The 13101-nt window shown below is 41.0% G+C and overlaps 1 protein-coding gene across 1 annotated transcript; it reads right to left on the reverse strand.

Annotated features, from left to right (window-relative positions):
- Window positions 1-180: 180 nt before the first annotated feature.
- SamDC (S-adenosylmethionine decarboxylase) lies at window positions 181-12736 on the reverse strand. The gene is made up of 7 exons (XM_022847970.2): window positions 12160-12736; window positions 5547-5633; window positions 3178-3298; window positions 2615-2840; window positions 2194-2438; window positions 939-1961; window positions 181-828 (listed from the first exon to the last, which is right to left on the reverse strand). Exons 1-6 carry the CDS (start codon window positions 12285-12287, stop codon window positions 1761-1763), a joined length of 1008 nt encoding a protein of 335 aa, XP_022703705.1. The 5' UTR covers window positions 12288-12736; the 3' UTR covers window positions 181-828; window positions 939-1760.
- Window positions 12737-13101: the final 365 nt, after the last annotated feature.

Raw genomic sequence — 13101 nt, forward strand, 5'->3', positions numbered from 1 at the left:
GCACCGTAGAGCTTGTTCCACCTAAATTTTCTATTATTTCTGCAATAAATGATTCGTATTATGCTGCTTGATTTCGTTATACCTATCATTAATTTTAATTACTCATGTTAACTAACTCGCATTATCCGTTAAAAGCCGTCCTAATAATGTTGGTCCATACATAACAGTAATAGCGCGGTATTTGACGTCACGTCACGTATCCCATGTAGGATTTATTGAATAATATACTGGGCCCTGTATAGTATGGATAGATTGATATAGATATTCACTGTTTCATTGCATAGAAACTGATTAAAATGAATAATTATCTTCTTCCTACTCTTCCTTTTTTTTTGATGTTTGTGTTGCATTGGTGTGTATATAGATAGATTGACTATCGGAATCCTCGGTACAGAGGGGCCACTCTGCGCATGGTTATTCTGTTAAGCTTCAGATGTCATTGTCATTGTATTCTCGTTTTCTCGTTCTTTGCCATATCACCTTCTTTCTTTTCTACATAATATTATGGATTCAACATAAAATACAGTTACATGATAAGCTGATGCAACCAGAAGCGTGTCTTCATCCTACCAATAGAATTAGAAAGACTTCGATAGTGTATAACGGAAGACACGCGTACGAATACTCAAAAATAAATTTAAATTGAAGTTCGCTTAAATCACCTCCTCCACGTGTATAGATTCCGCTCTGTACGTGTATAGAGTCACAGGCTAACACTCGTATTGTCCACGAAGAAAGTTTTTTGAAGTTGCTTAGTCGGTTTTTCTTCCTTTACGCTTTTATGGGATGTAGTACTTTCTCCTTCCTTATTTGTTGAAGTTTGAAATGCTGAAAGAATGAATGAGTTAGGAATGTACCAGATAAGTTCTAGAAAATATTGACTGGATATACAATTTACAAATACTATGGCAAAAGAAATTCGAGAACGCATGACTAACCTACTGGACTGTCTGTTTTATGGATGAAAAAATCTGAGCATTCTGTCGTTTCGAGAGATCACACATTGCTTGCTTCTTTTGAGTGTAGCTATTCTATGGAGCGCTGCCAAGTGGTTAACAGTCGATGACAACTCTTAGATGAACCACACTTGGATGGTTTTGTAGGTAACAAAAAAGAGGCTCTACGAGCCGGGCTCAAAACGAGGCGGATGCTCCGCGGACGGCTCAGAAAAGCCGACTGAATTCATGCATCGATTCGAGATCGGACACCATCGTCGGTCTCTGTTTACATGCTCAGGCCAACAAGAGAGTTGTCTGCGTTGACACAACTCGTATAATCCTTGTTTAATCTCTCCGATAGGACGTTAGCCAGCATATACAGTCATGCTTGCCGGCGTCTGTCGATTGAATCAAGTGACCTTGTCGGCATCCACAGATTCTTCATGGATGAATTATTATTCATAATCATCATCTGGTCCTCAGCCGACTTCAGGTGAACGGTACAGAGTGCAGTCGCGACATGCGGACCAATTGCGGCGGACGCCGCGGAGCGTAGAGAGGTTGGCCAGACTGCTGCTTAAGAAAATGGCAAACCCGGCAAACGATACGAGAATGAAGGTGAAAACTTGAAGGATATGGACTTCGTAGAAGGCTGTATTGCACATCGAAGCACTGCTCCTGTGCTTGCTGTTGTTGATGATGTTGTTGTTGTTGTTGTTGTTGCTGTTGTTGGCGTTGATATATATATGTGGTTCTATAATAGCTGCTAATGAGGGTATTTCGAATCGCGCTGGAAAAATGGCCCCCCCGCGCCGCTAAGCCTCAACTGGGCGCCTTGGCAAATAACGCGAAGGTAAGATCGTACTCCTTAAACCGGCACATCTGCAACTCCTCCTGCTGGTAACCCACGACGACCAGATCGTCGAAGTGTCGCACTGCTTTTGAAGCGACAGACTCCTTTGATGCGAAAAGAGTTGCTACACATTTGCCTGGTCGGAAAATCCGAATAACGTCCGAGATAACCTATCATACAAATAAAAAATATACACCAAATGTTTCTTAATTACTCGTTTTCAATAAATATTTATAGGGATCGTATTTTCTATTTACGCCGGCACGTTCTATAATATATTGTAGCAACTGCACGTATCAATTGACTTTTTTTTATTTATTCCTTGTTTATAGATTACCGTCCTTTAGCACAAGATTAAACATCTCATCAACACAACATGCTTCATTCATCAGTGTTACTCACCTGTTCGTATTTTTCATGAGGGAAGTTTGTTTCAAAGCTGACATAACTGCATTGAGGCTCAGGCGTGATATGGATTGTCTCGTAATAGTCGCCCTTGATAAGGCCATTCATGGAGTAGCCACAAGGCGAAAAAAGGAAATCGTCAATTTTAGCTCCAGGATAGATAGTGTCGATGCCGGATTTTCGCGTTGCCTCCAAAGCGGAGCCCGACTCAGCTTGTGTAAAGATTGACATGATCTTTGGGTCTGTGAATGAAATATACTAAAATGTAGTACATTATAAAACAGCAAATAGCAGTGAAATAGGAGCATCACTGCACACACGTTACATTTGCTTACATACGCGGAAATACGACTTCTACACGAGAAGGGCTTTTGTGGTTTGTAAAGATAAGGTTATAAGTTACACTGTTAATTCTTACCAAGTTCCAGCATGATGAGCTCAAGGGTTTGATCGGCTCGATTAATATGGTGCCCCTGCAGCGTATATAGATACCAACAGTCGCGGTTGATGCTGCCTAGACAATATGCATTGCCATCTTTGAAAATTGAGTCTAGAAGACCGGCTTCCTCTTCAAATGATGAATGCGGTTTGTCTTGAAGTTCTGGACGCATGTAATTTTTTCGTGAATAGAAGACATCACGTACCTATACAAAAGCAAATGGAATGGATCTTGAATTATTTTAACAGTCATAACCCGGATTGAGTCTCCTCGCCTGGAACGTTTTTTTGATATTGATGTGTCAAAATGCCCCAAACATTTAATTGTCTTATGGGTTTATACATGTTTATAATTATTTGTAATAAATTCATTAGGAATTCGTCGTTGTCGTACAGCATCATTCACGCGAAAGGTTTCGGCTCGTGTCGTAATGAGGTCGTTTCGCTGTATAGATAGTTTGATTGGCCAATTCTCTATAAAACGAGCCAAGCTAGATGTAATGATGAGGCTGAGGCCTGCCCTGATATAAGCAGGCTGCATACCTTGTCGAAGCCTGTGTACTGTGTTACGATGTAGAGGAGAGCATTGACGCAGCGAAGTAATGTTGTAGTACCACAGGTCTTGAGGATGAAGCGGTCCCGAGAGATGAACATAGAACTCTCGCTGCAAATTATGATAACATTGTTAGATTCAAGAACAACCATAAAGCGCAGTCAAAAGGGAAGGTAGTACCGGTATCGCTAAAAATTAGAAATTCAAATTGGTCTTTGCAAACTTTAGTACTCTGCTGTACTAAAAATAAATAACCTTCAACAAAAATGGCGAAAAGAAAGAGCTGCATATTACGGGCGTTAATATTTGTAACTATGCTTCCCAGATAACCGCGCTATGTTATGTATCTGACGTAACCCGGCCTGTATTTATACATAATAGAGAAGTATACACGGAAATGACACTACCTATAGTTATTATCACTAAACATAACTGTCTACGAGTAGACGGTGAGACACAACTTATCCGTGGACCGTAAGTAATGGAAAGCCTCGTCACTGGTGGCTGGTAAGCACCCACCCCCGCGTCACACGTCCAGTTACCGAACCCCGCTCAAGAACACATACAACGTATTTCACAATTGGTTTTCGATTTCCGCTTTAATTGAAATCAACCTTTTTTTCGTGGATAACATGCTTCTGCTGAGTTTATATATTACATACGTTTTATTTAGAGTATAGAGCTGAAAGGGGACACTACTTAACTGAATGTTCACGCATTTCACCGTCTACTATGTAATGTAATAAGGCCATTACTTTAGAGCGCGGTAGAAAAGAAAATTCATTCAGAGGTTTCACATTTACTATTTAATAGGTTCGGGCTTGTTTGCTAAGCAAAATTGCAAAAAAAAAACAGAATCAGAGAGAAAAAAAGAAATTTGAAATAAGGATGGTAGCGGTAGCGGTAATGGTAAAAACAGACAAAACAAAAGATCCAACCGGCGGCTGCCATCATCGCTAACACCGGGGTTTTTTCAAAAAACATTTTTCGGTTCTTGAGCCGAGCTAACGGAACCCGCAGAGAGCCCTCAGACGCCGAATAGTGAAATTACTATTACCTAAGAATATTCCTATGTATTCGAAAGTTGCCATAAGCGACAAAAAGGTAACTGTAATATGACTTATTTTCATTTCTTACCTAATAGTAAACAGGATCATCAGCACACAAACGACTAAATAACGTGTGTTCAAAACTGTGCCATGAATTTTTTTGCTCCTATACGAGAAAAGAGCCTAACTCACTGCCACACAAGCACACTCACAGAAATAAAACCATTTCAACGCATCGCTAAAAATTCACACCTATTTCTAATTAGAAATAATTCAGAGAAAAATACGGGAGAAAAAAGGAACAATCCCTAAATCAGTAAGCTAAGATATGCGAGCCATTATGTGCATTCTTTTATTTTTCGAAGTTTTTCGAAGCATTTCGAACGCTTTAGAGAGAATCTGAAGCGGTCAGGGGCTCAACTGCATCATTGTGTCGCCGTCCTTGTTGATTTTTGGTTGCTATCGCGTAGCAAAATAAGTATCATATAATACCCTCCGAGGACGCGAGTCAATCCCGTCTCATGAGCTTAGCTGCTGTCTCAAAGACGGCGCCGGCGTGACGGTAATCTCAGTGTCGGACGGTGCTCGAATGTTGGCTCTTCTGAGCGACGAGGCCTACTAGCAGCAAAACGTTGTTGATACTGACGAGGTCGCCGGAACAACCTTCGTTTTCGAAAACCACTGCCCGATCATGACACAGGGTCTGGAGACGATGTCCCAGACCCTGGCAAATGTCGATTCCTGGCATCATGAACACGGTGACCACTCAGGCCAGAGGTGTCCACAAGTGCGTTGACAAAAGCACAAAGTTTGCTGTTTTGTTTTTCAAATATAGGCTACACATATTAGGCAATACTTTTTCATTAACTTTTGCTCAGGATGGCTTTTAAGACACCTCTGCCCTGACGGGTCAGCTGTCCACGATCCCGGGATTGAGATGGAGGGAGCCTGTGCTGAAAAGTACTCGTTAACTAGGATCAGCGTATGTCGTGAGAGAATAAATCAGAACCTCTGAACAAGCACGCACATACCTATGCTAACTTACATGCAAGACCTCAACGGCACGAAAACTGTGTAAACATACTGGATTTTTCCAGATTCATTTTACTTATATTACATTTCCGGCGCTATGTATATTAATGATCAGATGCTTTTGACAAACACACACGAAGTTAACGACCCCCAAGGACCTTTAAACTACCGGATCAAAAGAATTAGAAATACATGTTAGCCATAACTGAAAAGCAGCGGCGTAGAAGAAAAGCGTAGTAACATTAATGAAGTCTAGTGGATCAAACGATGCAACTCACCTTAGGACGTATGAGTCGAGTTCATCGTTGCTTAGCTGGGAAATAATTTCGCATTTCACAAGTTTCAGCATCGTCTCCCATGTCGTTCTGTGAATGGAATGTGTTAAATAGACAGCGGTGACAACGTCAGGCTTCATAGTGGGTACGATAATTTTAACATACGTTTTGTTTCGCAAAAACTTAACTTCTATCTGCTATCATAGAGTTAATAAGTTTAAAATAGTGCACTGCCCCTACCTGCCCCATCATCTTATATGTAATTTTTAGTTTTTGCTGTTAACTTCATCATTTGAAATGTAATAGTTTCTAGAGGCATCTAAAAAGTCACGGGTCGTAGAGATCATTTCATGCATTTGATCTGTTCATACCAAAAGTTTCGTAATTCGTTTGCGTCAGATTCTGTTCAAATTGTCATTTGTGGAACATCTATTTGTGTTACGATCCCATACGAAAGCAAAACAAATTCCGTATATATTAGATGTTATGCTGATTCAAAGGATAACCGGAATCTGATTATTTTTCCCAAGTTATGTTTATGTTATGAAGCGATAAGCGACATCCTTAAAAATGACGACCGTTTTAACTAACAGCCTTGGTCAATCTAGCAATAGCGTTAACCGTAGCTAAGTATCAAGATTTGCGTTGACTTTTAGCCGCGTTTTATGTTGTAACGGAACTCTACCGATCATGATCGGGCGTACGGCCACCTTGAACAAACTCACGTGCACATATAACAATATCAGATTATCACACTAAGTCATTTGTATACGGTAAGTATAATGTAGCCACCGTGGCCGCTGGACAGTTTATCCGTCAGCATGCTGACTGCTTTCTTACCAAGTAACTGACACTTTTTGCGCTTTGTAAATACTACAAGCTTGTAACCTCGACTACTTATGAAGTAAACCATCCAGTGATTGTATTTTTGAAATCATAACATGGTGCGTGACCAAGGTATAGGATGGCTATTTTATGCCCGTCTTTTGGGGAAATCCGTTTAATTGCACTTTCAAGGAGACGCTTGAACTTCGAAGCTCGGCGGCAAACGGATTTGTATGAGCATACGTTGCCACTAAGAAGGCTACAGGTCACTAATTATAAGAATTGTTCGCATTTTTCAAGGAAGACAACATTAAAATTTCAATGGCAGCATATTGGATCGTTATGCTGCCGTGGAGAATTACCCTGAAATACGTTTCGTAGTAACTTGACAATCATAATTCGTTACGCATGTAACCGGACGTTCTACACGCAGTAAATTGAGTTAGTTGGCAATCGATGAAGTGTGGTAACAAGTGCCATTGTCCGTTGAAGCCCAGGCTACATTTCCAGGCTAATCCTTGTCAAATCCGCACATAGCATGGCTGGATGGCTTCGTAAGCGGGTACACGATTTCTACTTAAACTTAAGGGATACCCCAGGGCCTGACACTGCTGTACTTCATGCCGTCTTTTAATATCGATTATAATCGAGATAACTTCGCTAAAAGCTAAATGCGTAGTTGAGTATCAGCGGCTCTTCTGAGTATCAGTACAGTAATGAGCGATAATACAACCAAATACGACTTATAACCAATCAAAAATTCCATTGTCGTATGCCCATTAACCATCATTGCCTAGTAACGCTGCATTATGAGTTTATTAATAAATTGAACATATTAAAAATACCCAACTGGACGTTGCTTCTTCGCGCTTTTACTGCAGGGTCTCATGGAGAACCACTGCCTCTTGGCTAAGATAAGCCTTTTATCGTGTAGAGGCTGGCAGGTTTTCGGGCCCAGTGATTCAAGGCGCACGTACGATGTCATGCAGTACAGTTGTTAAATTACTGGACAAACGTACATTGTAGCTGGAGCGCACTATGAATAATAGACGATAAGCGAATACCTCTTGAGGTGATTGCTTCGAATGGAAGTGATCTCTTCTTTCCGCCGCTTTATTTCGTGGTTGTCATAGTCAGACGCTTGGGAGCGCGATTGTAAAAACATAAGCTAATCACAATTGGATGGGTTGTTGAGTCATATTTCTAGCTGGCCAGTACTAAAATGGCTAGAGTTGTGATTAACTGCTGCCGCCGAGCTCGGCAGTTTCTGTTTTTAGAGACTACAACAGTTGCGTCATCCGGGACTTGTTTGCGTGAAATTCTAGGAGAATTCATATTCTTTCTTTTAGCGGTCGAACCCGTCTAAATTCATAATATGAGACTGGTGCATGGATAATGGCCTTTTTGGTGAAAGACTGCTACTCGTATTTTGAAAGTCTACAGATTGAATACCACAGATCGGTATACTTGCTCACAAAGACAATATTTTTGACTTTTATTATCTGCTATTTAGGCAAAAAAATCTCTCAAAACGACCCGAAATAGGTATAGCCTCCATAGCGAAAGAGAACGACGACTCTATATTCGAAAACTAAGTTCCGAATGAAATGTGCCATCTTAAGAACGGACTGCACTAAATTATTTAGCCAATTGTAAGCGGAGACAATTGTCAGATAAGCTTAAATCTTTTGGATACAATGTCGTCATTGCGCGCGAAACAAATAGCCCAGGTTTCTTCCGCGGCCTTTTAGCAATGAAGGACACCTTAAAAATACTTTTTGCCATCTTACATATCCAACTTTGCAGCTTGAAGTAATTTTGTGATCTACATGAAACGCGATCAGTAGTGACAATGTTGATTAAAGCAATTAAAGCAACAGTTGTTTTTAGATTAGAAGCGGAAAGCAACAGACAAAAGCGGCCATTACATAAATTTAATTCCTTAAAATCGCCGCCCCACATAAATGAATCTTAACTGCCCTATTCAAACTTTTTTTAAACAAAAAAGTGAGTTATTTTCTAGTGCGTTGCTTCTCGTTCATTTAATCACTCCGGATCAGATAAGATCAAATTTTGCCTGATCTCAAAGATAAGCACTAAAGCACTGAAGATAACATCGAGAACACGTTTCGTGATAGATGAACTAACACCGAATACCTCGGCCTCAGTTACTTCGGTACTAATCAGTACTACTAAGAAACAAAACGTTTACAGCGCTTTCGAGTTGCTTCCTGAGCTGCACATGTTAACCTGCGTTAAAATTTTAAACGCCTGTGAGAATTGTACGATTGAAAATTACATTAATTTTATTATAATAATAGTAAGACCTATTTCAAATTATTAATATTGTTTAACTGATACGCAAAGGTTGCACCGTCCACCGTTTAGCTTAGAAGTTTACTAATAGAGATTTACAGAAAATTAGGATGACGAATTAATTGACGGCTCGTGAGTGACGCCCCCCCCCCCGACATATGTTTAACCCTGGCGGTTGCGGAAGGTTGGTTGTACCCAGGCTATAACAGACGTTCTAATACGCCTCTCGAAAAATTACCTAACATAGATTTAAAGATCGGCGGCAATTTCGCGGAGCGTCTTGCTTTATCACGGACACTGACAGTGCCGTCTGCAGTCACCAGACAGACGCGCACTATAGTTATCAGCCATCTACCCTTTGTATTGGAAAGTATCACTATTATATTATAGTACATTATATTACACACAGACATATACTAAAACCGCTTGGCCTAGCGGCCCCTGTTTCCATCAAGTTAGACTGTTGTATATTTTACTTAGCAAGAAATAAGGCTTTGAGTATGCTCATGTTCAGCTTATTCGAATAACTATTGAAGGTTAAGTTTTTAGGCTGTTGGAAGTGTTCAAGTTCACCTTCCAGGATTTACTGATTTTCCACTACTTTACCTAACAGTTCTATGATATTCGAACGTGGTACACATATGACGATAGATGGCGATGATAGATACGACAAAGGGTTCTACGCGTTTGAATTTTAACATCAGACGAGCTGGAAATGCGATATCTTGATAAAGAACATTTTCCACTGCAGACGTCCGCACCATTATTAACTGCCATTACGTATATTCTAAAGTTAGATGAGTTTTAATCGATGTCTAGCTTAAGCTCATACTTCGCGTCGTGTTTTTTTGTGAATAGAAGTAACTCGAACATCAAAACTCCAAGTATTTATCAAGTAATGATGTATTTTACTACGCACTAATATTAACTATAGATAATACTGAGATTTAGCTTTTATTAGCAGCAGTTTTCTTTCATTGGACTCAAGTTAACTGTCTAACGTAACGCACGCTATAGCGTTGCAGGAAAATCGATTCTAGGCTAAGCCACTTGGAATCTTTTCTATAGAAGCCCTAAACCTAGTGGAACGCAAAGCTCAACATGTCCATCCGGCAGCTGCTATATCCTCGGTTCGTACTTTTAGCCGATTTAGTAACATCCGCGATATGGAGCTTATTTGGCTTATTCGATTATCATTTTTAAATGTAACCTATTAAATACTTAAATAGATTCATTGCATTTTTAAGTGAAATTTAAAGACTGCTGATTCTGCACGCAGAATGTATCTGTCTCTTTATCTATCTATATGTGTACGAACAGGTAGAAATTTTGAAAATGAAATTACCGTGTTGGCCACTTGAACTCAATCTATTTCATATGGACGCCCGAACGGCATCCGATATCTCCTGATGATTAAACGCGTCGAGTTCGTACGTGTGCGTGCTGGCCGAATGACATAGTTGGTCGAACACTTTGATCCATTACTAAGATTTACATCACTGTTATTACATTTTAATATGTGATTCTAGCTCCGTTCAAGCTAATCTTTGTTCACGGAAATAATGCAAATTAGATAGGAATGGATCATAGAATGATGCGATTAATATCTAATGGGTATTTTAGTGCAACAAATTATCGCTATCTATATGAAGTACAGGCTTGATCATGCGAATCATAATTAGGAGAACACTGTATACGATTATTGTATAACCAAAGAAAAGGAAGTGGCTTCATTTTGAAGTTTCACGATACACAAACATATGACAACCTTTAACCAAGACCGTACGACCTTAATTTATATTCGATCTCGGAATACATCTTTCAGTGTTTAAAGATAAATTTTTAGAAATTTTTGGAAATATACACGCAAGTAGAATTTTATACCTGTCAGTTCGAGTATTCTGTTTGGATGAATACGATGGCACAATGTCCGAGGTGAGTCGAGCGGATCCGAAAGACAGACTAAACAGCGTGGTCTTATGTAGATACATTATGTGCAGTCCACATTACAGAAATACAAATGCCAGCATCATAGTGTGTTTATTGCAGGTTGTCCACCCTTTACAACTAAGAAAAACTCGTAAGACCTCGTTGTTTTTGCAGGAAACCCTTCGATTATGTCTTTTCTGTAGTCATTGCCTGATCGATGGAGCTCAGAGCACAAGGGTAACAAAGCTACAAAAAGCTCAAGGTCGCAAGCTCTCCTACAGACAGCAGCGGCCTCCGCACAGCAGCCTAGAGTGTAGAGGTATCGGTTTACGGCCCGGACGATCTGGAGTTCCTGGAAGGGCCTTTCCCTCAATACGCTAATTTTTCTAGTTAGTGCTCCTTTGCAAATAACACGCGTCACAATAACATTATTTTGATCTGTTCGAAACGAGCTGATATGCTACCGTAAATGATAAAATAGATTATTATGCAATGCGGGACTCAGCTAGAAAAATTTGAAAACGAGTCCTTATAGATCCAGCAGCTGCGTGGGCAGCGGGTTTCCGCTTAGCTGTCACCATACACACTTTCCTTATTTTACAGTACTGACGGTGACGGCCTTTTCGATGGTTCATGACCTCTACGGGCGCCTTCAGGAGATTCGAATGTATTGAGCCTGGGTGAAATATTTGCCTATGAATGCCTAGGTAGTGTACCTGCATTTTGTGCTTAGCAAAGCTGGCCGTGCTTGCAGCCTATGTATAAAGAGCGGCTACCTAAAGTACAACAAATCAGCCACTCATTGATAACTACTAGACGGAACGTCTAGTGTGCATAGACCTCGTTGACGTCCATTTTACGGACAGTGTACTGGAAAAAGCATAGAACTCGTAAGATCTCAGACAATCATCGTACCGGACACTTAATTTTACACTATAGGCACTAAGCGACAACAAATTAAAAAATGCTTTTAAAAGTCCGTCGACGCGCAGCCCAAATTATGCTGATTTATTGCGCTCATGACGGGCATGATGTACAGTAACCGAAGTATTCAAATTCTGTTTTCAGCGATTTGCTACTTCGCAAAAAGCAAGCCTGAAGCAAAAACGCAATATGCGACGCTTTCGCAGGGTGCAGGATATTGTGGGGGCCATTAAGATAGAAACGACGTTTGCTTGTTTATTGTGATTTGCTCAGTGTTGTTTCATATAGCGTTTTAATCATACATTTTGCCCTGCCTTGAGAGGCATACGATTTTGAACCAAGTAAAGCACTGCTCCGGCTATATGCGAAACCATTCCCCCCCGATATATAGAAGCAGATATATGTCGTGCCTTCACAATTCTACCTACTAAGTAGATCCATTGACGAATTAACAACCTGATTCATAAACTTCCATCTACTAATAACTCAGAATGGTAGCCTAATAATGATGTGTGTACACCGGTCGGGCGTATCTGTACTGCCAATTAAGCGGTCAGCACGCTCAGATGTTTATATATATGGGCATCTACTAGAGCAATATGCGCGATAAACAGTAACATACCTTGGTATGATTCTAAGGTCGTACTTTTTGTGGCACTCGCTGGAGGATCGGGTCCCGAACCAGACCTCAAGTAACTTTTCGGTTCCCTCGAAAAAGTCGGTCTGGAAATCGTCACTAGACTCATTCATTGTGTCTAACGTGGGTGTTCTGTGCTTTCTGATATTTGTCTCCTCTCTCCTGATGAGTGACGACGCGCGTCGTTTTTTCGCAACTTCAACGGCTGTTATCTACTCTTGGTACTCTTCTCTTGGTTCTTCGTTTTTTTTTTTTCTGTTAGTTCTGCTGTCCTGCTTTGAGGCTTTACAAATATAGAAAAAAAAAACGTTTCCAACTCCGGTGAGTCGTGTTGTTGGCTTTTCCGAATATACTATATGTGATTGTCTCTGTGACGCGCGTTGTCTGTTACACCACACACTAAAAGACACAATTGATCTCCACTACTTTAACGACTAAGCGCGGCCGAATGGAGCAGAGCGCAAAGGACACAATACAATACCACTGATCAAACCACTGACTACGACTAGTTTCGGCGGTTCGCTGTGACGGACTGACTAACTGACGGTAAGCAGTGCGGCGCTATTAGGTTCCAGTGCTCGTAACGATCGTTTTGTAGCCGCCGCCGCCGCCGTCGCTCTCTGCCAGTTCCCTGCTATGCTACCTCCTTCCTGCGGCAGGAATACCCTCCTTACCAGCCAGCCGAGCAAGCAGCTAAGTCGACAACCAGCAGAAGCGGCGATGACGACGACAACAACGTTGTTGCCGTCAACGACAGATCCTTCAGCTACCACTGCTGCGGTTGCAATTGGCTGTGCCACTGCTACTTCTATTGGCGGTATCGTGCGCTGTCTGTCAGTGTGTCTGCATTTTTTTCCCCTATTGCCGTCGCGGCTCACCTTTGCTGTGGGGGACGATGAACCAGCATACTGTTAGCACGGCCAGACA

This window comes from Varroa jacobsoni, unplaced genomic scaffold (genome assembly GCF_002532875.2).
Source record: "Varroa jacobsoni isolate VJ856 unplaced genomic scaffold, vjacob_1.0 scaffold_1320, whole genome shotgun sequence".
In the NCBI taxonomy this organism is placed as follows: domain Eukaryota; kingdom Metazoa; phylum Arthropoda; class Arachnida; order Mesostigmata; family Varroidae; genus Varroa; species Varroa jacobsoni.